Raw genomic sequence first — 25,936 nt, 5'->3', positions numbered from 1 at the left:
TTTTGTTCAGGGACACTTTTTCCAGGACCTTACTATTAATTGTCCTGCATTGATTTCTATTTCCGAAATGCAGCACCTCACATTTATCTAAATTAAACTCCAGCTGCCACTCCCTGGGCCTGATCTGATCAAGATTCTATTGTACTCTCAGGTAACCTTCTTTGCTGTCCACTACACCTCCAATTTTGGTGTCATCTGCAAAAATACTAATCATACATCCTGTGTTCACATATAAATCATTTATAAAAATGACGAAAAGCAGTGGATTCAGCACCGATTCTTATGGCAGTCTGCTGGTCACAGGCCTCCAGTCTGAAAAGCAACCTCCACCACCACCCTCAGTCTTATATTTTTGATCCAGTTCTGTATCCAAATAACTAGTTTTCCCTCTATTCCACATGATCTAACATTGCTAACCAGTCTACTGTTGAGGTACCATTGAGGAACCTTGGTCTGACACCTTACTGAAGTCTATATAGATCACGTCCACCACTCTGCCCTCATCAATCCTATGTTACTTCTTCAAAAAATCTCAATCAAGTTTGTGAGACACGGTTTCCCATGCACAAAGCCATGTTGACTATCCCTAATCAGTCCTTGTCTTTCCAAATACATATAAATCCTGTCCCTCAGGTTTCCTTCCAACAATTTGCCTACCACCGATGTCAGACTCAGCAGTTTATAGTTCCTTGGTTTTTTCTTACCAACTTTTATTAAAAAGTGGCACCACGTTAACCAACCTCCAGTGTTCTGGCACCTTGTCTGTAGCTAGCGATGATACAAATATCTCAGCAAGGGGCTCAGCAATCTTTCTCCTAGCTTCCCACAGAGTTCTTGGGCACACCTGACCAGGTCCTGGGGATTTATCCACCTTTGTGTTTTAAGATGTCCAGATACACACCACCCCTACATATGTATTTCCCCACATTCTATACTTTCCATGTCCTTCTCCACTGACGCAAAATATTCATTTTGTATCTCTCCCATCTCCTGCTGTTCCACACATAGATGCCCTTGCTGATCTTTAAGGGACCGTATTCTCTCCCTAGTTACCCGATTATCCTTAATGTATCTGTAGAATACCTTTGGAATTTCCTTAACCCTTTTTGCCAAAGCTGTCTCATGTCCCCTTTCTGTCCTCCTGATTTTCCTCTTAAGTATACTCTCACTGCTTTTATTCTGTTCTAGAGAATCACTCAATCTTTGATGTCTATACTTGATATATGCTTCCTTCTTTTTCTTGACCGATACCTCGATTTCTCTAGTCATCCAGCATTCCCTACATCTTGCTCTTTATTCAACAGGAATGTACTGTCTGTGGACTCACGTTATCTCATTTTTGAAGGCTTCTCATTTTCAGCCTTCCGTTTTACCTGCGAACATCCATCCACAATCAACTTTTGAAAGTCACAGAAACAGACCCTTCAGTCCAATTCATCCATGCCAACCAGATGTCCTAAATTAATCTAGACCCATTTGCCAGCACTTGGCCCATATCCCTCTAAATTCTTTCTATTCATGTACCCATCCAGATGCCTTTTAGAGTCATAGAGATGTACAGCACAAAAACAGACCCTTCAGTTCAACTCATTCTTGCCGCCCAGATATTCTAACCTAAACTAGTTCCATTTGTCAGCACTTGGCCCTCTAAACCCTTCCTATTCATCTCCAGATGAATTTCAAATGCTGTAATTTCTTGCCTAATACCATCAAAATTGGCCTTCCTCCAATTTAGAACTTTAACTTTTATATCTAGTCATTCTTCTCCATCACTTTTTAAAAAACTAATAGCATTATGGTCACTGATCCCAAAATTATCCCCCATTGACACCTCAGTCACCTATCCTGCCTTATTTCCCAAGAGTAGGTCAATAGATACATTGACAGACTGAATCAGCAAATTTTCTTGGACACATATAACAAATTCTTCTCCCTCCAGACCCTTAACATTGTGGCAGTCACAGTCTATGTTTGGAAAGTTAAAATCCCCTACCATAACCACCCTATTATTCTTTACAGCTAACTGCGATCTCCTTAGAAATATACTTTTCAATTTCCCTCTGGGTATGGAGGGGTCTGTAGTACAATTCTAATAAGATGGTCATCCCTTTCTTATTTCTCTGTTCCACCCAAATGGCTTCCCTGGACGTATTCTCAGAAAGATCCTCCCGAAATACAGCTGTAATGTTATCCCTAATCAAAAACACCACACCCCCTCCTCTCTTGCTTCCCCCCCCCCCCCCCCCGCCATTCTGATACTTCCTATAGCATCAATACCCTGGAACATTAAACTGCCAGCCATAACCATTCTTGAGCCACATCTCTGTAATTGCTGTGATATCCCAGCACCTTGTTCCAACTATGCACTAAGTTCATCTGCCTTACCTGTTAGGCCCCTTGCATTGAAATAAATGTAGTTTAATTTATCAGTCCTACCTCATTCTCTACTTTGTTCCTGTCTGCCCTGTCTGTTTTTCCCAACTGTACTAGTCTCAGACTGATCACTTTTCTCATTATCTCATTATCTCTCTGGGTCTCTCCCATCTACCATCCTAATTCCCCCCTCCCGCTCCAGAGTTTAGATCCTCCAGAGCAGCTCTAGCAAATGCCCCTGCCTGTATGTTAGTTCCCTTCCAATTCAGTTCTTGGCTCCAGGGAGGCAATCCACCATTCTGATGTCTCGCTATTAGCAGCAGAATCATCTGTGCCTCTGACTAAAGAGTTCCCTATCACAATCGATCGCTTGGAACCTGAATACCCCTTGTTACATTAGAGTCAGTCTTGGTACCAGAAACCTGACTGTCAGTACTGCATTCCCCTGAGAGTCCATCATCCCATATGATGTCCAAAACAGCATACTTGTTTGAGATGCAAATAGCCATAGGAGAGTAGGAGAGTCCTGTACCACCTGCCTCCCTCTCCTACCTTTCCTGGAGGTCACCCATCTACCTGACTGTATCTTTGGTTTATTTCTCTCTTCCCCCCACACCCCCCCCCACCCCCCCGCAACTGGCATTCATCACACCCCCAGCTCCTGTAAATTCCTCATTGCCTCTAACTGCCGCTCCAACAAGTACATGCGATTCGATAGGATTTAAGACCTTGCACACTTCCTCAGACATAATCATCAGTAACATGGAAACTCTCCCTAATCTCCCACATCCAACAGGAAGACCACATCACTATACTAAAGGATATCTTTGCATTTTAACAATCTACAGACCCAGAAAATAGTATAGTCTTATTGCTTTAAAACCAGTGCTTCAGGCTAGCTTAATATCAACGTTTTCTATTTTTAAAGTTTAATTAAGAGACAGCTCTCAATAACAACGTACAATCAAAAAAATGGCCCTCAATCTACTCACTATTGCAGACTTACCAAAGAAAACCAGTAAGTTTACACTTTAAATATGTGGCTGCTCTCCTGCTGTCAGCTCCAACACACAAATTTGTCCTAGATCAGCTGTGAATTTTGCTATTTGTTTATTTTTCTTAGAACAAATTCTAATGTCCAGAGAAACTTGAAATCAGACAGCAAGGCAGCAGCTATGCAGGTTACTGCTGGGTCAGTTAGTGGTGTAGGTTTCTTTGTCTGTTTGAATCACTGCCCATATGGTCACTGTCCTTTATCTGAGCTCCTTTTTAAAGTGCTATTGTTTTGATCTTTTTTTTCCCCCAAAGTTCCAAAACAATACAACGGCTTCTAACACAGTAATTACTGCTCCTAGAGTTTGAGGGATTCAGCTGCAAAACTAAAGTACTTCCTCAAAGGAGCAAGTATTACAGCCACAATTTTTTTCCTGTCCTCCATCCTGGATTAACCATTGAGAATTTGCAGACCATATTAATAGGTTGAGTGAGAGGGCAAAAACCTGATGGAATATAATCTGGTAAACTGTAAGGTTTACTTTGGCTGGAAAAATAAAAACTACAGGGTAAAAACAATGACTGCAGTTGCTGGAAACCAGATTCTGGATTAGTGGTGCTGGACGAGCACAGCATTTCAGGCAGCATCCGTGGAGCAGTAAAATCGACGTTTCGGGCAAAAGCCCTTCATCAGGAATAAAAACTACAGTCTTACTTAAATTGAGAATGACTTCAGAATTTGGAGCTGCTGGGTGCTGGCAGGTGGGACTAGATTGAGTTGGGATATCTGGTCAGCATGGATGGGTTGGACCGAAGGGTCTGTTTCCATGCTGTACATCTCTATGACTTGGCTTATGCTGCCTAACAGCAGCTTGAGAGTTGAAATGTTGCAGTTAGACAGGCTTTTATTTCCATAAGAAAAAGCCCCAAGTTGTAACTAATGAAAATGTCTAGCTTCTATCTTGTCAACTCAAATTATTGTCATAGTGGACATGGATGCACTGCTCAAATGGGCTTCCATCAGAGATTACACCAGTGAATCACCTAAGGTTTTCGAGTCACTGCCACTGAAGTTTGGCAGTGTATTTATGGGAGAGGAACTTCCTGTTCGTTGGTTATTTGTCCAAGTATGGTGACTGTCACTTTAAGAGTCTGATGCTGTGATGGAATTAGCTGTTTTGGGGGACAAACTGTTTTCTCTCACTTTGCTGTCTGCAGAGTGAACACCTCAGTAATAAAGCTCCTGCTATTTAATGCTTTGGCCAGCTCTTGTTTTTCAAATTGAACGCAAGAAGAAAATTGGTAATGAGGGTAAAAACTGCTACAAGATTCGCTGGGTTAAGTCACTGATTCATCAAAAAAAAAATCATGGCCACATTAGACATCTCTGAAACGATTCCATAAAAAGAAAAGAAACCAAAATAGACTATTGCAGCACTAAAGCAAGTACAGTCAGCAAAACAAAAAAAGTACTCCAAGGATAAGTGAATAGTGCAGAAGAAGCTCACCATGTGCTCCAGCCTGAAGGAATACTAAGTCATGAGTACCCACTCAGGAAATATCTTGAGCTCAGGCTGTAGACTCAGAGAGAAATGGGCAGCCTCAGAAATAACTAATTTTTAAAGGGAAGAAACAAGGTAGTCTTAAAATTTTGTGGTACGTTGTGACATAAACCTTTCCCATTTAAAAAGCTTGTGGGAAATGTTGGTGTTGCTGGACCATATGGTGAAATGCAGAGAGCTGGGACTCTTACACAGATTCCATTGCTTTGTTCAAGCTCATAAATTGAAGCTGTATAGTTTTTCCAGCATTCCTGAGTATTATAGATAGAGAGGTGGGGGAAGACTTTTGATCCCCTGAGGAGCCTGGTTCCAAACTTATGAAGAAATATTAACAATCTTACAGAACTATTTTTCACCAAAATCATTGGTGATTGCTGAAAGGTTCTGATTCCACATGCAACCAGCATGAATGATTCACAATCTCTAATTTGTAGCAATTTTAGAGAAGTCAGCAGAATTCTACAAATTTAGGGACAAATTAAATGATGCTATCAGAGACACTGGTATGTGGTTTAATTGGGAAGCAATCCAGAATAGGATACTAGCAGAAATAGACATAGACTTAAATAAAGGACTAGAAATAACAGTTTGATGGAACTCGCAGCCAAGGATGTTTAACAGCTAAACTTAAGCACAGGAGTTCACAAAATGGAATCTGAGAGGCCAGCACAAATGCAGACTTAAAACTGCTGTCAGTATGAAGAAATAGATCATACAGCAGCAAAATGCTGATTTTAAAAAGTTGTATGCAGTATCTGTGGCATAAAATGGCACATTGAATGGGCATGTTTGAGGAAGAAACATGAACACATTCAGCAAAAGTATGGGAGTCAAAGAGTAGAAAGGAAATCTACATAGTACAAAAAAAAGGTGTGAGAAAAACCCAGTCTCAGTCTGAAGAGGTGGTGCTATTAAACATACTGGCCATTGACAAACTAAATGATACTAGGTTATTCCTCAACTGAATGGCAAATGAAAAGAATGGAAGTGGACACCAGGGTGATGGTTTTATTAATACCTGAAAGTGAAGATCAGAAGGAGCTGAGTCACATCATGCTGCAACCCTCAAAAATGGTAATAAAATTGTACACAAGCCTTTTCGAAAGGCTGTAGCAATGTAAATGTTTAGTTATTCAGTCAGCCTGAACCTTTGTCCTAGCACATTGCCAAACGAGGTTATCCAGCTTTATTCTGAAGAACGTGTTTAGAGAAAATACAATTCAGTTGTTCTCCGGCTGATCTATCACTTTGTAAAGAAACAGGTGGTTTTCAATGCGGATCGGGAAGCATGGAAAAGATATCTACCAAATGCAATATATGGCGACACTATGGCTTTAAGAGGTTACATTCTCAGTACCATTTTTGAGGGTTGCAGCACGATGTGACTCAGCTGCTTCTGATCAACACTTTCAGGTATCAATAAAATGATCATCCTGGTTTTGTTTTGAAGAGGGATTTTAAAGCAGGGATGAGGAGCAATTTACCAGAACCATGAGAGTAAACCGTTTGTGAGGCCTTGGGTTTTTTAAAAGTTGGAACAATAGAAGCAGCCTGAATGGGTGCATCCAGCTCTCATAGAACCAGCTCTCATAGAATCAGTCTGAGCTTTTAGTTGCTGTTGGGGTCTTGGAGAAGTGGAGTTATTTTTGCTCTCTGTCGGTTACAGCCAAAAAGTGGGTATTCTATTCCTGCTACTGAATTTGCATGTGAGACCATTTGTTTTCTGAATTTGCCTTTTGCCAAGAGTGTGATAATGGGATGTTGCTATATTTTTTCCCCTGCACTACTAGTGCTTATTTTCCCCAGCACCCATGTCGTGTGTGTGCAGATGTGGGAGACAGTGAAGAACAACAAGTGCAGAAATCTTTATTCATGCTCTACCAGCAGGAAGAAAGGAAACACCTGAGTGGTCAATGACCAGCAGTGGGAATGTTACTGTATTGGAACAGTGAATTATTAACAGTTATTGTTTCTATTATTCTGTTTTCCAGTTGAGTTCAGTTATTCCAATTCCGTCTTTCTCTTGTTGTATTTTAACGATAGAGAATGAATAAAGTGCGGTTTGCTTTAAATCTAGTAGTTTGACCAATTAAATTGCGTCTGGAATGCAACACCTTACATTTACCTTTAAAATAAAAAAAAAGGTCTAGACTATTTTCTGGCTATTTTGAGGGGGTTGGTCTGGTCTGTAACAAAAGTCAAGGCTGAGAATCAAGCAAAATGTTGCAAGACTAGATCTGTGCCTTATGCAATCAGAATGAGAGATGCTGGCCAAGACTGAGTCCTTGAACCCATAAATAGAATATAGAACATAACAGTGCAATACAGGCTCTTCGGCCCTCGATGTTGCGCCACTCTCTGAAACCAATCTGAAGCCCATCTAACCTAAACTATGCCTATCCAATGACCATTTAAATGCCCTTAAAGTTGGTGGAGCTACAACTGTTGCAGGCAGTGCATCCCACGCCCATACTACTCTGAGCAAAGAAACTACCTCTGACATCTGTCCTATATCTATCACCCCTCAATTTGAAGCTATGTTCCCATGTGCTAGCCATCACCATCCTCGGAAAAAGGCTCTCCCTGTCCACCCGATCTAACCCTCTGATTATCTTATATGTCTCAATTAAGTCACCTCTCAACCTTCTCTGTAAAGAAAAAAGCCTCAAGTCCCTCAACATCCATAAGACCTTCCCTCCATACTTGGCACCATCCTAGTATGTCTCCTCTGAACCTTTTCCAAAGCTTCCACACCCTTCCTACAATGCGGTGAGCAGAACTGCATGCAATACTCCAAATGCAGCCGCTCCAGAGTTTTGAACAGCTGCAGCATGACCTCATGGTCCCAAAACTTGATCCCTCTACTAATAAAAGCTAACTCACTGTATGCCTTCTTAACAGCCCTATCAAGCTGGGTTCCTTTACAAACACTGGACATGAAAGTATATGCATGTTCCAGAGTATGAAAAAATGGCTCTATGTAATGGAGTTTTTTTTCTACTCCATATGGATAGCTAAGGAGAAGTCAAACGTTATCTGGTATTGAATGCTTCTGCAGCTATTTTACAAAGATAGAGGATTTTCTTTGTTATATCTTTTATTCGTAGCATGAATCTTCACTATACAAATGTGAAGAATTCCCAAGTTGAACCATGCCCTACACAAACGTTTTAACAGTTTAGAAAAGTAGATTTCTGCAGAACTCAACAACTGTAAACAATGGTTCTGTTCTCTTTTTACTGTACTGTAACCAGAGAATCGCTTACAATGGTTTTGCTTTCTGCTACCATATAGTGAATCTTGTTGCCTCCTCCAGTTTCTCATCCATGTTGCCTCTTGGTAACATTATTGGAAGGGACAGTGTTAGCTTTCACACACAGGCTGATTAAACTGAGCTTTACTTCATCATTGCCTCTGCAGATTTCTTTACTGTTACTAAATTAATCACCTCCTTATCCTACATCCAGTCTGGACATGCAGAAATTCCTTCCAAATAAATATTGCCAGATGCCATTATTTTCTGTTCCTATTCTAAACTCTGTTTGCTACCTGCTGATTTCATCTATTGCAAGGTTTGTGAAGGTTTGTAGCTCAGGTTGAGATTTAGGGTGTAGGTTTGCTCGCTGAGCTGTAGGTTTGATATCCAGCTTGCTTTCTATATATATATATATATATATATATAAATATAATAAATAGAAAGCAGGAGACAACAGCTTCGCTTCCCTTGGAGGTCGCCACTGATGATGTTACCAAGCCAGGTAATGAAACGTCTGGATATCAAACCTACAGCTCAGCGAGCAAACCTACACCCTGATTTCATCTATCTCACAAGCAACTGTTTGACATTTAGCTAGTCTGTGCACAACCTTGGTGTCACTTTTGGTCCTCAGCTTCTGACATTTCATTTGTGCCTATTCTCTAAGATTACTTTTTTCCACATTCATAACATCAATTGATTTTGCCCTGTCTCAGCTCATCTGCAGCTAAGGTCCTTGTCGATCGAGACTGAACTATTCCAATGCACTCTGGCCAGTTTCCCACATTTCACCCTTCATAAACCTTAGTTCATATGGAGCAATTCTTTAACTGTCTTGATATGCAGCAAGTCTTAAAGTTCTATACCTTCATTGGCTCCTTGTCAAGGTTTATCTTGATTTTCAAATTCTCTATCTTAGGTTTCAGATCCCTCAATGGTGTTGCCTCTCCCTAAAACTGTAACCACCAACTGCACAACCCTCCATGATTTCTGTGCTCCTTTAATACTAACCTGCTTTATCATATGTGTCTATATCCTTTCAGAGACTTGTTAAAACCTACTCTTTAACAAAGCTGTTAGTCATCTGATATATCTCCTTATATGATTCAGTGCCATATTTTATTTTATAATGCTTCTGTGAAGCTTCTCGAGATATTCACTTACATTAAAGACATTTTTAAAATAAAAGTTGTGGTTCTGTTCGCCGAGCTGGGAATTTGTGTTGCAGACGTTTCGTCCCCTGTCTAGGTGACTTCCTCAGTGCTTGGGAGCCTCCTGTGAAGCGCTTCTGTGATGTTTCCTCCGGCATTTATAGTGATTTGTATCTGCTGCTTCCGGTTGTCAGTTCCAGCTGTCCACTGCAGTGGCCGGTATATTGGGTCCAGGTCGATGTGCTTATTGATTGAATCTGTGGATGAATGCCATGCCTCTAGGAATTCCCTGGCTGTTCTCTGTTTGGCTTGTTCTACAATAGTAGTGTTGTCCCAGTCAAACTCATGTTGCTTGTCATCTGAGTGTGTGGCTACTAAGGATAGCTGGTCGTGTCGTTTCGTGGCTGGTTGGTGTTCATGGATGCGGAACATTAGCTGTCTTCCTGTTTGTCCTATGTAGTGTTTTGTGCAGTCCTTGCATGGGATTTTGTACACCACATTGGTTTTGCTCATGCTGGGTATCGGGTCCTTCGTCCTGGTGAGTTGTTGTCTGAGAATGGCTGTTGGTTTGTGTGCTGTTATGAGTCCTAGTGGTCGCAGTAGTCTGGCTGTCAGTTCGGAAATGCTCTTGATGTATGGTAGTGTGGCTAGTCCTTTGGGTTGCGGCATGTGGGCGGCACGGTGGCACAGTGGTTAGCACTGCTGCCTCACAGCGCCAGAGATCCGGGTTCAATTCCCGCCTCCGGCGACTGACTGTGTGGAGTTTGCACGTTCTCCCCGTGTCTGCGTGGGTTTCCTCCGGGTGCCCTGGTTTCCTCCCACAGTCCAAAGATGTGCAGGTCAGGTGAATTGGCCATGCTAAATTGCCTGTAGTGTTAGGTAAGGGGTAAATGTAGGGGTATGGGTGGGTTGCGCTTCGGCGGTTCGGTGTGGACTTGTTGGGCCGAAGGGCCTGTTTCCACACTGTAAGTAATCTAATGTCCTCGTTCCGTTGTCTTTCCCTTAGGTGTCTGTTGATGAAATTGCGCAGGTATCCGTTTTTGGCGAATACATTGTATAGGTGTTCTTCTTCCTCTTTTTGCAGTTCTGGTGTACTGCAGTATGTTGTGGCCCTTTTGAATAGTGTGTTGATGCAACTTCTTTTGTGTGTAGAACTACGAAAGCAACCACCCCAACACACACAAAAGAAGTTGCATCAACACACTATTCAAAAGGGCCACAACACACTGCAGTACACCAGAACTGCAAAAAGAGGAAGGAGAACACCTAGACAATGTATTCGCCAAAAACGGATACCCGCGCAATTTCATCAACAGATGCCTAAGGGAAAGACAACGGAACGAGGACATGCCGCAACCCAAAGGACTAGCCACACTACCATACATCAAGAGGATTTCCGAACTGACAGCCAGACTACTGCGACCACTAGGACTCATAACAGCACGCAAACCAACAGCCACTCTCAGACAACAACTCACCAGGACGAAGGACCCGATACCCAGCATGAGCTAAACCAATGTGGTGTACAAAATCCCATGCAAGGACTGCACAAAACACTACATAGGACAAACAGGAAGACAGCTAATGTTCCGCATCCATGAACACCAACCAGCCACGAAACGACACGACCAGCTATCCTTAGTAGCCACACACTCAGATGACAAGCAACATGAGTTTGACTGGGACAACACTACTATTGTAGGACAAGCCAAACAGAGAACAGCCAGGGAATTCCTAGAGGCATGGCACTCATCCACAGATTCAATCAATAAGCACATCGACCTTGACCCAATATACCGGCCACTGCAGCGGACAGCTGGAACTGTGGAACTGACAACCGGAAGCAGCAGATACAAATCACTATAAATGCCGGAGGAAACATCACAGAAGCGCTTCACAGGAGGCTCCCAAGCACTAAGGATGTCACCTAGACAGGGGACGAAACGTCTGCAACACAAATTCCCAGCTCAGCGAACAGAACCACAACAATGAGCACCCGAGCTACAAATCTTCTCACAAACTTTAAATAAAAGTTTTTGAAATTATTTCATATTTATCTTTTCTGGATAGGAATAGTATTGATAAGGCTACACATCCCTAATTAATTAATGCAAATAATGGTTGCTTTCACATTTGAATGGCTTGTTATGTAATTTGAAAGGGTATTAAGAGTCAACTAAATAGTCTAGGATTGATCGCCTATAGGCCAGATTGGGTAGCAGTAACAAGTTTCCATTCTTGGAAAAGGCATAATTGATGTTTTTATGATTTATGAGGTTTTTTTGATTGAGCATGAAAGCTTCTGTTCTTTGTGGCTAAATGATGCATTTTGTCAACTATTGTGCAGAATGAATGTAATTATTTTTGTATTATTTCTTCTATTTTAGTTGGTCTTATCCAGCGGTTCCTTGTGTTGCAGCTTTGTGTGCCTGTGGGACAAGACTTCTCTACAGAATTGCTGTAAGAATGAACATTGCTCAATGTTTATGTTAGGCAGTTAATAAATTGAACACAAATGGTAACTCCTGCAACAGAGAAAAGACTTAGACTGGCTTCAAGTAATTAAGCTAATTTAGTTGTTGGTTCTCAACCACTGGTGCATCATGCACTGACATGGGAGTTGAGAGCCCATGCCATCTGTTATTGCAGTAACTTTCTTAATTGCAGTAGTCATATTTGAGCGACAGTCAACAAGTGTACATAAATAAAGGAGTGACACAACTGTATGAATACATTTAAAATAGCTTAAAATGTAAAAATTTGCTCTCAGTTTGTTGTACTGCAACAATATGTATATATTATGTAATGCTGTTAAAGTAGTGAAAAGTCCCAAGGCACTTCACAAGAGCATTGTAAACAAAATTTGACACTCAACTGCCAAGATATTTTAGGGCAGGGGACAAAAATATTGGTCAAAGAAATAGCTGTTAACAAGCATAATCGTAAAAAGAATGATAGGTAGAAGTGTCTAGAGATGAAATTTTAAAGTTTATAGTTCTGACAGTTGATGGTGAACTGAAGTAATGAGAATTGAAAGACAGTAGAGTGATAGGGCAACAGGAGATTCTAAAGGTAAGTGCATAGAGGGGTGTGAAAGCAAAGAGGATAATTTTAATAACAAGGCATTACTAACTGGATACGACTGTAGATCACTGAGCATACAGGTATTGAGTTTAAATTTAATGGGAAGTTGATAATTATTGAGAATAATGATTAATGCTTCTGTGTGGATCCAAATATCCCATATCAACACAAATACAGAAGACAATATTGCCACCATGTTTGCAGAATGCTTTTGTTGTCATGAAACTTTACTTGGTTTCTGTTATCCATTTTGTCTAAATAACATTCAAGTAAAGTGTATATATGCTACAATGCAGCTTCAAAATCATTGTATAGAAATAATTAACTTCCATTTTAATAACTTGGAAAGAATATTTCACATTAGCTATGTGCTTTTTTCTACATCATGGTGCTAACTTGGAAAGGACAAAGATAGAGGAACATTGTTTTGATAACTGCAGATTTAACGGTGGAGCATGATATCTGAACCTTCATTTAGATTAGCTCTGTAACTGTGTTTGAAAATTGTAGTTTATTAGCACAAATTGGCTATAATGCATTTGACAAATTGTGGATAACACAAGCTCTCTACTGAACGGGTATAGCAATTTTCGAAAGCGATCTCCTACAACACGATTTTCTATAGCGTGAGGTTGCCATTATACCAGGCATATTCATGCATATGTTGCCATTTAAAAAAAAATACTATCAGCTTTGTTTCTCTAACTGTGAGTCTTTTAGAGTCACAGAGATGTACAGCATGGAAACAGACTCTTTGGTCTAACCGTCCATGCCGACCAGATATCCTAACTCCAATATAGTCCCACCTGCCAGCACCCGGCCCATATCCCTCCAAACCCTTCTTATTCATATACCCATCCAAATACCTTTTAAATGTTGCAATTGTACCAGCCTCCACCACTTCCTCTGACAGCTCATTCCATACATGTACCACCCTCTGTGTGAAAAAAGTATATTTTATTGTTTGTAAGCAACTAATTACATTTTATATTGATATAATTAACATTGTTATAGAGACTTTTAGCAGGACCAGATATTAAGTCTCACTTCTGAAAATCCTTTGCATCAGTGTTTACTGTGGAAAAGGACATGGAAGGTGTTGAATAGAGGGAAATAGATGGTGACATCTTGAAAAATGTCCATATTACAAAGGAGGAAGTGCTGGATGTCTTGAAACACCTAAGTGGATAAATCCCCAGGACCTGATCAGGTGTACCCTAGAACTCTGTGGGAAGTGAGGGAAGTGATTGCTGGGCCTCTTGCTGAGATATTTGTATCATTGATAGTCGCAGGTGAGGTGCTGGAAGACTGAAGGTTGGCTAATGTGGTGCCACTGTTTAAGAAGGATGGTAAGGACAAGCCAGGGAACTATAGACCAGTAAGCCTGACGTCAGTGGTGGGCAAGTTGTTGGAGGGAACTTGGGACAGGATGTACATGTATTTGGAAAGGCAAGAACTGGTTAGGGATAGTCAGCATGGCTTTGTGCGTGGGAAATCATGTCCCACAAACCTGATTGAGTTTTTTGAAGAAGTAAGAAAGAGGATTGATGAGAGCAGTGTGGTGGAAGTGATCTAGATGGATTTCAGTAAGGCGTTCAACAAGGTTCCCATGGGAGACTGGTTAGCAAAGTTAGATTTCATGGAATACAGGGAGAAGTAGCCATTTGGATACATGACTGGTTAAAAGGTAGAAGACAGAGGGTGGTGGTGGAAGGTTGTTTTTCAGACTGGAGGCCTGTGACCAGTGGAGTGCCACAAGGATCGGTGCTGGGTCCACTACCTTTCTTCATTTATATAAATGATTTGGATGTGAGCATAAGAGGTATAGTTAGTAAGTTTGTAGATGACACCAAAATTGGAGGTGTAGTGGACAGCGAAGAAGGTTACCTCAGATTACAACGTGATCTTGATTAGATGGGCCAATAGGCTGAGAAATGACAGATGGAGTTTAATTTAGATAAATGCGAGTTGCTGCATTTTGGGAAAGCAAATCTTAGCAAGACTTATACACTTAATAGTAAGGTCCTGAACAAAGAGACCTTGGAGTGCATAGCTCCTTGAAAGCGGAGTCACAGGTAGATGGGATAGTGAAGAAGGCATTTGTTATGCTTTCCTTTATTGGTCAGAGTATTGAGTACAGGAGTTGGGAGGTCATATCGTGGCTGTACAGGATGTTAATGAGGCCACTTTAGTAATATTGCGTGCAATTCTGGTCTCCTTCCTATTGGAAGGATATTGTGAAACTTGAAAGGGTTCAGAAAAGATTTACAAGGATGTTTCCAGGATTAGAGGATTTGAGCTATAAGGAGAGGTTGAATAAGCTGGGGCTGTTTCCCTGGAGCGTCGGAGGTTGCGGGGTGACTTTTATATAAGGTTTACAAAACCATAAGAGGCATGGGTAGGGTAAATAGACAAAGTCTGTCCCTGGGCTTGGGGAGTCCAGAACTAGAGGGCATAGGTTTAGGGTGAGAGGGGAAAGATATAAAAGAGACCTAAGGGGCAACCTTTTCATGGAGAGGGTGTATGCAATGAGCTGCCAGAGGAAGTGGCAGAGGCTAGTACAATTGCAACATTTAAAAGGCATCTAGATGGGTATATGAATAGGAAGGGTTTGGAGGGATATGGGCCAGGTGCTGGCAGGTGGGGCTAGATCGGTTGGGATATCTGGTCGGCATGGACAAGTTGGACCAACTGGTCTGTTCTGTGCTGTACATCTCTATGACTCTATCAATGACTCTATTCTGTCTGCCCACAGTTCATATGACATCATTGTAGATTGTGCTTATATCACTTCTCAATATTAACCTTCTTGCACCCATAACCAACAGGCTGTAACTGTGCTGCTGCTTAGAAAGTTTTATGCATGGAAAGCAACTTGTGAGTGCTGTTTAGAGAAAGTGGAACCAAAAGTGCATGCAGACTGATACATTTGGATAAAGACCAAAAGAAAAACCAATTTGTCTGCTGGTATCAAGAGACTACTTCGACAAATATTTGTGTTATTATATTACTGTTAAGGTATGTGCATACCTGTGCATCATATAGTGAGAAAGGAGAGAAGTAACAAGTGTGGATGTGTTAATTCTTGTTTCTGGCTTCGCCATTCACAGTTAGATATTTTGGCAATGTGTCCAGGAGAGCTCCCATCGAGCTAGCAAAATCTTATTTCTTGGTCAAGTGTGTTTTTTTTATCAAATCCAAATTTATTCTCAAGCAGAGTATTTGTCATAATGGATGACTTTTTATAATTGGTTACAATAGAACACAGGCTGGAAAACTAGAGACAAATCAAGAAATTGAACACACTGGCAGACTGTATTTTTTTAAAAATTTAACCTATTATTTCAATCAACCTATTGAGAGATGTTATTACACACATCTGAAGTATGTGGCACTTGGGCTCCTGATCTAGGGATAGGGACACTACCAGTGCATCACAAAAAGGGCCCTCTGCAGATTGTATTAGCTGCAAGGTGAAAGTAAAAGAACTTGAGATGGATTAGATCTCAACAAAGTGTTGAAGAGATCTCACTACATGATGCTAAGGATGGCTACTGGCCTCAGTTTTCTTCCACATATGGATACTATTCAGGGATACAAATGATTGTACATGCCAATTTGCATTTCCATTGTTCATCAATATACACTACATGCAATAAGTCAGTGATCTTCCAGAGTTGGAAGCTGTTGTGGACCTTATAGTACATGCATGTACAGACACAGTGGAAGAAGCCATCACAGATCACAACCAGTATTTGGTATAACCATTACAGAGACCTCACCAGATGAACCTGAAACAGTACCATCTAAAATGTCTGAAAATATCTGAAGTGAAGTATGTAGGTCACATACTGAGAGTGAAAAGACTTTGCCTGAATCCTAACAGGGTGAGAGCTGTAGTAGAGTTGCAATGACCTTCAGATGTGAAAGCAGTGCAATAATTTGTTGGATTCAGGAACAATTTAGTAAGTCCTTGTCTAACTTCAGAGTGTGGAACTTTACACAAGCTCACTATTAAGGACATGCAGTGGTATTGGGACATAGAACAAAAAAGCAGCTTTCACTAGTAGCATCAAACAGCCAGTGGTGACAACTCCTTTGCTGAATCATTATGATGTTAGCAACGAAGTCTCCCTGCAGTGTAATGCCAGTGAGACTGTACTTACGGCCATCTTTCTGAGGCAAGGGAAACAGTTCAAGAATTTGAATTTAGTTTTAAAAAAATGAAGTGTAAAGATAACATGAACATTCTTTTTATTTTCCTATATTTTCATTGCGCATTGAAATAGGAAAAGGACTTCATAATAGCAAGTAACCTGATACTGATTGTAAGTGTCATTTACACAGCCGTTTGCTGAAACAGTATTTGAAGTGTAGTTTACAGGGGAGCTGGAACCAAGGCGTTCAGCAAATGTGGATTCAGCTGGCAGCACGTCTATGGACTATTGGCCAATTATTAATGACAAAGGCCCGCCAACAACAATGTGACTGGTTCCCAGGCCAAACAGCTTGAGCTGAACAAAATAGAAGCTACCAGATCTCCATACACTCGGGAACTGTTTCTGTTATTTGCAGTAAAAAAAACACTTTAAATCCGAAGAAAGCCGGTTTAGTTTTCCTTCTGTGGCTGCTGTAAGCTGTGTCTTTTAATGAATAAGTTAGAGATCCTTTTCTATAATGTGAACCAGTCACTTTTACCTCCTGAAAACAAGTGAAAGCATCTAGAGTTGGAGGATCAAGAAGCATCAAGAAAGAAGGTCTGATCAGCACAAGAATCATTCCGCAAATCCTGTGAACAGGGACCACTAAACTGCTTTTCCAGTCATTCCCTCTGCCCATAACACATATATTTGTTTTTCTTTTTATCTGTCTGTATGTTTATGTAAGCGGAGTTTATATCGTGGTTAGAATTTTACTTCAGAGTTATTTGTTGATGATTCTTAATTGCTTGTGTAAAGTTAGAATTTATTTATTTGTAGTAGATGGTAATTCTTGTTACAGTCAGAAACCTGATCCACACTTTCTGTCAGCCTGGCACTTTCTGTAAGTCAGGTAAATTTGGGAATTCTGTGTAACCTTTAAAATCTTTAACTTTTGTGATGACTGCAGGAATACTTGATTTCCAGTGAGGTTACCAAATGAAAGGAGGCAAAAGAAATCAATATACATTAATCAATGATCATAAATCTTCCATGTTCTTGGATGAATAACTGATACACTCCTGTACTATCTTTTAGAGGAGGAAATGTGCTGCATTTACTGACTTTAGCGTTTGCATGACTCAAGTTCCAGACTAATGTGGTTAAGTCTTAACCATTCTGAAGCAAGTCATTCAGTTGTTTTGAGCCATTGAGAAAGAAAACAAGAACTGATCCAACCACACTGCTGTGCTCTGAGCATTGAATTAGGATGTGATAAAGTCAGATTGACCCATGTTGATCCTGCAAAGCTTTATCAACTGTAGATTGCTGTCCAAATTCTGGGACTATCTGACAGACTTGTTTATGAGCAACCTTAATTGTCATATTCTCAGAAACATACATGTCAACAAATGTTTCTGATTCTTTCACCACCATGGGTATGTCCCCTCCCAGTAAAAGCAAAGATGCACCAGAGATGGGTACTTTGTCTGGGAATCCTTCATTTTGGTGTCTCCTGCTGTTTTCTCAGCTTATCAATCAGTACACTGGTAGACAAAAATATAGAATGTCTAATTCTACTGAAATTATAATGTTTAAAACCAGAATGGCTTGGTAATGCTACTATGAATTGAGTTGACAAAGTCTTGAAATACATAACTGCCATTTGTTTCAGCTGGTGAAAGAACCAATGCATGGGAATAAGTTAATTGATATCCAGTAGTAAGTACAAGGACTTCTTTTTTCGATTGAGACGATCTGAATAGCTTCTTCTGTCATATCCTTTCCCTCTGATAGTCCATTGGGCTATTATTCATCAAAACCTTACTGTTGCCTTAAACGTGAACTTGCATCTTTCTTTCATTTCTCTCCTGCATCCTTCCTTATACCCTCTCTAAGCTTATCTGACCAATGAAATCCACCTCCTGTTCCCTTAATCCTTCCTTGTTGGACAGCTGATCATCAAACTTACCCTGCTATCTCCATATTAGTTGAAGTCATAGAGTTGATTTACTGCGGAGGGAAGCTATTCTTTCCTTTGTGTTTGCATCAGGTTCTAAAAGATCAATTCTCCTGGTGCACCTTTACCCCAAAACCCTGCATGTTGTTACTTTTCAAGTAACAATCTTTTTTAAAAATAGTTCCATGGAGGTATAGGTTTTGTGGCTGGGCCAAATTTTATTGCCCATCCTCAATTGTCCTGTAACTGAGTGACTTGCTAGGTTATTTCAAGTTAGAGACAAAAAAAAAACTGAAGATGCTAGAATCCAAAATAGCAGAAGGCTAAAAGAGCACAGCAAGCTTGGCACCATCAGAAGGTGGAGAAGTCCGATGCTTCAGGTCTAACCCTTTTTCTGGAATCAGGTTATTTCCAGTGGCAGTTAAGAGTCATCCACATTGTTGTGGGACAGGAGTTGTATGTAGGCTAAACCAGGTAAGTATGATAGGTTTCCTTCCCTGAAGAACATTGGAGAACCAGCTGGCTTTTAGGACATTTGGCAATGGTTATGTCGTCACCATTTGACTACTATTCATTCGAGAGCTTTATTGAATTAAAATTCCACCATTTGCCAGGCTGGAATTCAAACCAGTATCCCCAGAAAATGTGTCTGTAACTCTGGATTACTAGCTCAATTACACTATGACTGCACTGCTACCCCTTTGAATGTTTCAATGGAACATGCCTCCACCATACTATCAGGCAGTCTCTTCCTCGTCCTTCTCAATCTGCTTGTAACTTTGAAACAACCACTACATCCATTCCAAACCTCTCAGCTGCCAACCAGCTGGGTGTCCATCTCTCATTTCATAGAATCATATAATACAGAAGGAGCCTTTAGCTTAGAAGAAGCAAATCTCTTCAGATAGGTATCACTTGGAATAGCCTGTCTTCCTGCTCCCACTTGTTGGCTCCATCATATTTCTCACCTACGTATTGCACTTTCAACAATACAATCCAAATGACCAGCAGTACTTTCCACATGTACATTAAAGACATCCTGACACTATCTCTGTTTCAAAATTACTGTATCATGTACTGTATGCAATGCCTAGTACTGGAGGAGTACAAACTTCCTCCAGTTTAATATTGGAGAAAATAAGTGTTTTTCTTGATCTTCACTCCTAACTCCTTTCCATAACTAGCTATTCTTTCTTACAATAAACTGAGACTAAAACAATATGTTCATTACCGCATGTTATCTGAGCCCAAGTTGAGCTTCTATTCATATATTTCCACTATCATTGTAATTGCCTACTATTCATTCGAGAGCTTTATTGAATTAAAATTCCACCATTTGCCAGGCTGGAATTCAAACCAGTATCCCCAGAAAATGTGTCTGTAACTCTGGATTACTAGCTCAATTACACTATGACTGCACTGCTACCCCTTTGAATGTTTCAATGGAACATGCCTCCACCATACTATCAGGCAGTCTCTTCCTCGTCCTTCTCAATCTGCTGAAGTCTTCATACATTTGTCCTATTGCAGCTCATCTACTGAAGTCTTCACTCATACATTTGTTGCTACTAGACATGACTGTTCCAATGTAGTCTCAGCTGGTATCTTGCATTCTACTTTCTATAAATTTGAAGATAACAAGATCTTTGCCACTGGTGTCTTAATTCTTAGGAAATTTTGTTAACCTGTCGCTCCTATTGGCATTGATTTACATTAACTTTTGATCAAACAATGTCTTGATTTTAAAATGACATCCTTTTATCAAATCCAACCATAGCCTTGTTCCTTTCCAACTTGATAATCTCCTCCAGATCTAAAATCCTTTAAGATATCTATAATCATTCTGGCCTCATGACCATTTTGATTTTAATCTGGGAGAGCTAGTGGCTTAATGGTAATATCACTGACCTATAATCCAGCAGCCCAAACTAACAGTTTGGGGACATAAGGTCAATTCTCACAAAGCAGCCTATACAATTTAAATATAATTAATAAATATCTGGAATTGAAAATTAGACCTTGTAATGGTGACCATGAAGCCATTGTTGTAGGAATTGGTCTGGCTTGTAGAAATCTAGGTTTGGCCGACGTGGGAATTCAAATTTACATAAATGTAATTGACTCTGATTTGACCCTCTGAACTAGCATAGAAAGGCACTCAGTTAAAGTACAATGGACAGCACATTTTCCAGAAATGCCAATATCCCATGAAAAATCCAACTACTGTACTTCAGCACCTGTTTCACCAGCAAGTACAACCCACTGGATATGGCAGCATAATGGTATACAGTCTGGGAAAAAAAAAATTGACCTGGGGTACATAACATTGAGTCCAGATCCTTTATCATCTCATGGCGCAAACATAGGCAAGGAATATTAGTGCTAAATAACATTGCACTAAGTGTAAAGCAGCTATGGGAAGTCAGCTTTTTCACAGATATGCTGTAGACTGATTTTTTTAGTTGTTGGATTTGCAGGGAGCAAAATGTCCTGTAAAATCCAGCCTATGGTTTAAATAAATGTTTTGTTTGCAGCTCGTAAATCATCTTTCTTCATGGCATCAGAAAGTTAAATGATCCTATGACTGTTTCTATGACTGAATTCATTTACAATCAAGTTATATTTCAATATTTTGGCAAGGTAGACAATATTCAGGCTCCTGGGCCCATCCACTCCTTCCCTTCTTTCCTTACTTTTTTGTCTTCTTTCCTTTCCTTTTTATTCATCTGTGGCCAGAGTGAGACTTTTGGTGAGGTGGCAGTGTGGCCTGGCAGTGCAACCAGGGACTCCTGGTTGTGTTTGGCCTGTAGCAGGGACTCCCAGTCATAGTTGAGGTGGTGGTGGCAACTCCTGGTTGTGTTTGGCCTGTAGTAGAGATCCCTGGTTATCAGCAAGGTAGTGGTGGCAGTGGAGTCTGGTTGCAGGTGTGGATCTAGCACAGTATTTGGCATCAGTGGCCCGAGCAACAGGATAGTGCCTGAACAGTGGTGACTATGCTTTCGGTGGATCCAGTGCAGACAATAGAGGGATGGTGACAGAGGTGTCATTCGTCAGCCAGCTCTGGGCTCAGGAGTCATAGATGAATGTGGAAACAGTCTATTTCGCCCATCGAATCTGCATAGGATTCCACCCAGACTCTCCCCCTACTCTATCCCCATAACCCTGCATTTATCACGGCTAATCCACCCATCCTGTGTATCCCTAAACACTGGACAATTTAACATGGCCAATCCACTTAACCTGCACATATTTGGACTATGGCAAGAAACCTAAACCCATGCAGACACAGGGAGAACATGTAAACTCCACATGGACAGTCACCCAAGGCTGGAATTGAACCTGGGTCCCTGGCGTTGTGAGGCAACTGTGTTAAACACTGAGCCACCAGGTCACCCATGGCAAGGCAGCAGAACAAGGATAGACCCTCCTTCAGTTATGTCTTTATTCTTAAACTGTTTAAAATGGAGCTGAATTATAGCAACAGTTGACACTTTTCACTGTGTTTTACTAATGTTTATTGTCGAATACAAATTACAATAAATTATCATGTATTCAATAATTCAACATGTTTAAAAATTACTGCTTTTCAAATTGATATAATCCAGGTAAACTGAGAAATTTATTCGCAGAAAAGGGGTAGGTTAATTTATCCTTGAAGTAAAGGCCTAAATATGGACTTTGGAATCAATAAAATGGGGTCATCTTATATGTCATGATTTACAGTAAATAATTTTTGCACAGAGAAAATGGCCCTGGAGACAACATGCACTTTACTCTTGTACAACATTATCAGTGCTGTCTCAATTTTGAAGGATTAGTGATGTTCTTATAAATCTTACTAAGCTTCATGTGTTGTTGGCTGCTGAATACCGTTATTTCTTTATTACCAGTGTCACTATGGAAGTTCACCGTTTAATAAAAATAAGTAGTACATCAAAGCTAAAATCTATCAATGACACTTATAGTCATTAGTAAAATAAATCATCTTAATTAATCCCCGGAATAGATAGTGTCAATAATTGGATTGTCAGCAGCACATCTCAACATTTATTTAAATAAGGAAGGGTAACAAAGGTGCAACCATAACAGTCTTTGATGCTAGAGATGGCAGAGGATGACCCAGAATGAAACCTGCTGATGTAGGACTTAATATGCTCTCTCAGCTGATAAATCAGTACTCTTCTATTTTGACTATTGCCTGGAGGCAGCACTAAGGGTGGCAGGGACACAGAATGTACTTCTGTGGGGAGCAGTCTTCAATGACCAACACCAAGAGTGACTCAGTAAAATCTCAGTCTTAGCTGATCTTCTCTTAAACCGCGTTCCTACTAGACTGATCTATGCCAGGTGGTGAGGGAGCAAGCAAGAGGGTGAAAATAACCTTCTTCACCTTATTCTCACCATCCAACTGTTGCAGATTGAACTGACTAATAGGAGCCCACTGGGACTTTGTGGAGGCAAAGTTTATCCTCCACAGTGAGGCTGTAATCCATCATGTGTGACACAACGAGGCCCTGGACAGTGTAGTACTTCAGGGCCGGCTGTTGGAGGTGGGGTTGCTGTTCTTTGGTTGGATTTTTTTTGCCCCTGGGCACACTGTATTAAACAAGACAAATTTTGAATAAATCTAGCAACTCAAACTGGACTTCCATGACAGACTGCAGGCCATCAGATGCAACAGATTTGTATTCAACAGCAATGTGGGAAATCCATACTCAGTCTTTTTAATTTAACCATTATCAACCTGTTCAGGGATGTTATTGTACACCTCTGGAGTAATAGGACTTAAACCCAGACCTCTGCACCACAAGGGGGCTCCTGTACTCAACCATTGCCATCAATCTTCAGCTGTTTCATCAATGACCATCCCTCCGGCAGAAGGTCAGAAGTGGGGATGTTTGCCAATGATTGCACAATGTTCAGCACCATTCACGACTCCTCATACAGAAGCAGACCATATACAAGTGCAACAAGATCTGTATGATATCTAGGCTTGGGCTGACAAGTGGCAAGTAACAGTCACATCGCACAATACACAGGCAATGATCCATCTCCAAATTTTTTCGATATATATTTTTATTGAAAAAGAAGATTTTTTTTGGATATTACAACAAACACAAAACACAACAATTCACAACAGTTCAAAGAATCCCTCTAATGACATAAATAAATAATAACTCACAACGAACAACCATCTCAGATTTTTAAACAAAATAATCTAACCATTCCCCCTTAACATTCAACAATATCACCATCACTGAATTCCATCACTATCAATGGCCTGGAGGTTATCACTGACCAGAAACTCCACTGGGCTCACCACATCAATACAGCAGCAACAGAGATGGTCAGAAGCTAGGAATACTGCAGTGAGTATCTGCCTTCCTGGGTCTTCTAAGTCTGTCCTCTAAGTACAAGACAGGAGTATGATGGAATATTCGGCACTTGCCTGGATGGATGCAGGTCCGACAACACTCAAGAAGCTTGGCACCACCCAGGCCAAAGCAGCCTGCTTGATTGGCTCCACATCCAATCCTTCCACCACTGAAGCTCAGTAGAAGCAGTGCGTACTATCTACAAGATGCGCTGCAGAAATTTATCCAAGATCTCTAGATAGTACCTCCAAACACCTGACTACTTTCGTCTAGAAGGACAAGGGCAGCAACTACATGGGAACACCATCACCTGCAAGTTCCCCTCCAAGCCACTCACCATCCTGACAAGGAAGTATATCACTATTCTTTCGTTGTCACTGTTAAAATTCTAGAATTCCCTCCATTGGGCATTGTTGGTGCACCTACAGCACATAAACTGCAGCAGTTCAAGAAGGCAGCTCATCACCACCTTCTCGAGGGCAATGAGGGACAGGTTGTAAAGGTTAGCCCAGTCAGTGGTGCCTATATCTCACAAGTGAATAAAGAGAGAATCCAAGGATAACTCTTGTTCAATGAAGAGTGCAGGAGGACATTCCAGGAGTACCACCAGGCATTCCTAAAAATGTTGTGTCAACCTAGTGAAGATACATCATAGGAAATACATATGCTAAAAACCAAAGCAGTATATGATACAGCTAAGTGACCGCACAACTAATGGTTTATAACTGGGTTCTACAGTCTTGTCACATCCAGTCATGAATGATGGTGGACAAGTAACAGGAGGAGGTGGGGTTTCCATAAATATTCCCATTCTCAATGATCGGGGAGCCCAGCACAACAATGCACAAGATGAGGCAAAATCATTTACAATGATTTTTAAGGCTGAGTGGATGCTCCCGCTCAGTCTGTATTTGAGAACCCCAGCATCACAGATGCCAGTCTTCTCCACATGATACCAAGAAATTGCTGAAGGCAGTGAAGGTCCCTGACAACATTCTAGCAATACTACTGAGAACGTATGCATCAGAACTAGCTGTGCCCCTAACTCAGCTGTCCAAATGCAACCACAACATTGACAGTTATCCAGCATTTTGGAAAATTACTCAAGAGAGACTATTTCTACAAAAAGCAGAACAAATTCAGTCTGGACAATTACTCTCCAAAGAGTCTGCTGTCAATCATTAGTAGTAAGGTGATGGAAGGAGTCATTGGTAGTGCTGGTCATTGACATTCAGTCCATGTTCCTCCATAGCCACTCAGTTCCCAAGAGGTGAGGTCAAAATGATTGCCATTGACATCAATGTAGAATTTGACCACGTGACGTCGAGGAACATTAACATCCTGAAAGGTACTTTTAACCAGAAACTGAACCATACCATCCATGTAAATACTGTGCTAGAAGAGCAGGTCAGAGGCTGATTACTCTGTGATGAGTGACTTATGAATCCGTTGTACGGTGTATATCATTGTAAAGATGGACTGCAGCAACTCACCCAGGCTTCTTTGACAGTGCCTTCCAAAGCCATGATCTTTGAAGACAAACGCAGCAGATGCCTGGAATCACAACTACTTATAGGTTCCCCACCAAGACAAGTATCATCTTGTCTTAGAACAATATTGCCATTCCTTAACTGTTGAAATTCTTTGAACCACCCCCCCCTTCCTAACAAAGGTGTGGTTGTCTCACACCTTGTAGACTGGAACAGTTCAAGAAAACAGCTCAGGGCAGTTAGGGATGGGAATGAACGTTAGTCTAGCCAGAGAAGCCAGATGAATAAATAAAATCACTCTACATTTGATGGTATTCTTGCACCTGTGTCAGTGGTAGTGTTCCTTTCTCTGAGCTAGAAAGTTCAGATTCAGGTCCATTTTCATGACCAACAAATCATGGCAGGAATGTTCATGCATGGCCCAATGGTCTAATAATCAACCCATTACTCCTTATACTACTATTCTAATCTTCCTCAAAGGGATACAAGTATGTGTAAAAATGCTGCCATGACCCATTAGGGTAGTGCGCTGCAAATTAAACCTACTGTTCTC

At 40.8% G+C, this 25,936-nt stretch overlaps 1 protein-coding gene across 9 annotated transcripts in view; it reads left to right on the top strand.

Annotated features, from left to right (window-relative positions):
- Positions 1–25,936, top strand: part of cfap20dc (CFAP20 domain containing) — a 400,185-nt gene that overhangs the window by 53,695 nt on the left and 320,554 nt on the right. For 7 of the 9 annotated variants that reach the window (XM_087994372.1, XM_087994369.1, XM_087994374.1 and 4 more), the window contains one exon: positions 11,723–11,795. The exons of the other annotated variants lie outside the window; for them this stretch is intronic. In XM_087994372.1, coding sequence (XP_087850498.1) covers positions 11,723–11,795 — 73 coding nt within the window. Of the gene's footprint in view, positions 1–11,722; positions 11,796–25,936 lie in introns of those variants that run through there. 9 annotated transcript variants of the gene reach the window in all.

Source organism: Chiloscyllium plagiosum, unplaced genomic scaffold, assembly GCF_037043375.1.
Source record: "Chiloscyllium plagiosum isolate Xiang-an unplaced genomic scaffold, Cpla_swu_hap1 HiC_scaffold_14, whole genome shotgun sequence".
Taxonomy (NCBI): domain Eukaryota; kingdom Metazoa; phylum Chordata; class Chondrichthyes; order Orectolobiformes; family Hemiscylliidae; genus Chiloscyllium; species Chiloscyllium plagiosum.
This window is presented reverse-complemented; position numbering and strand designations above follow the sequence as displayed.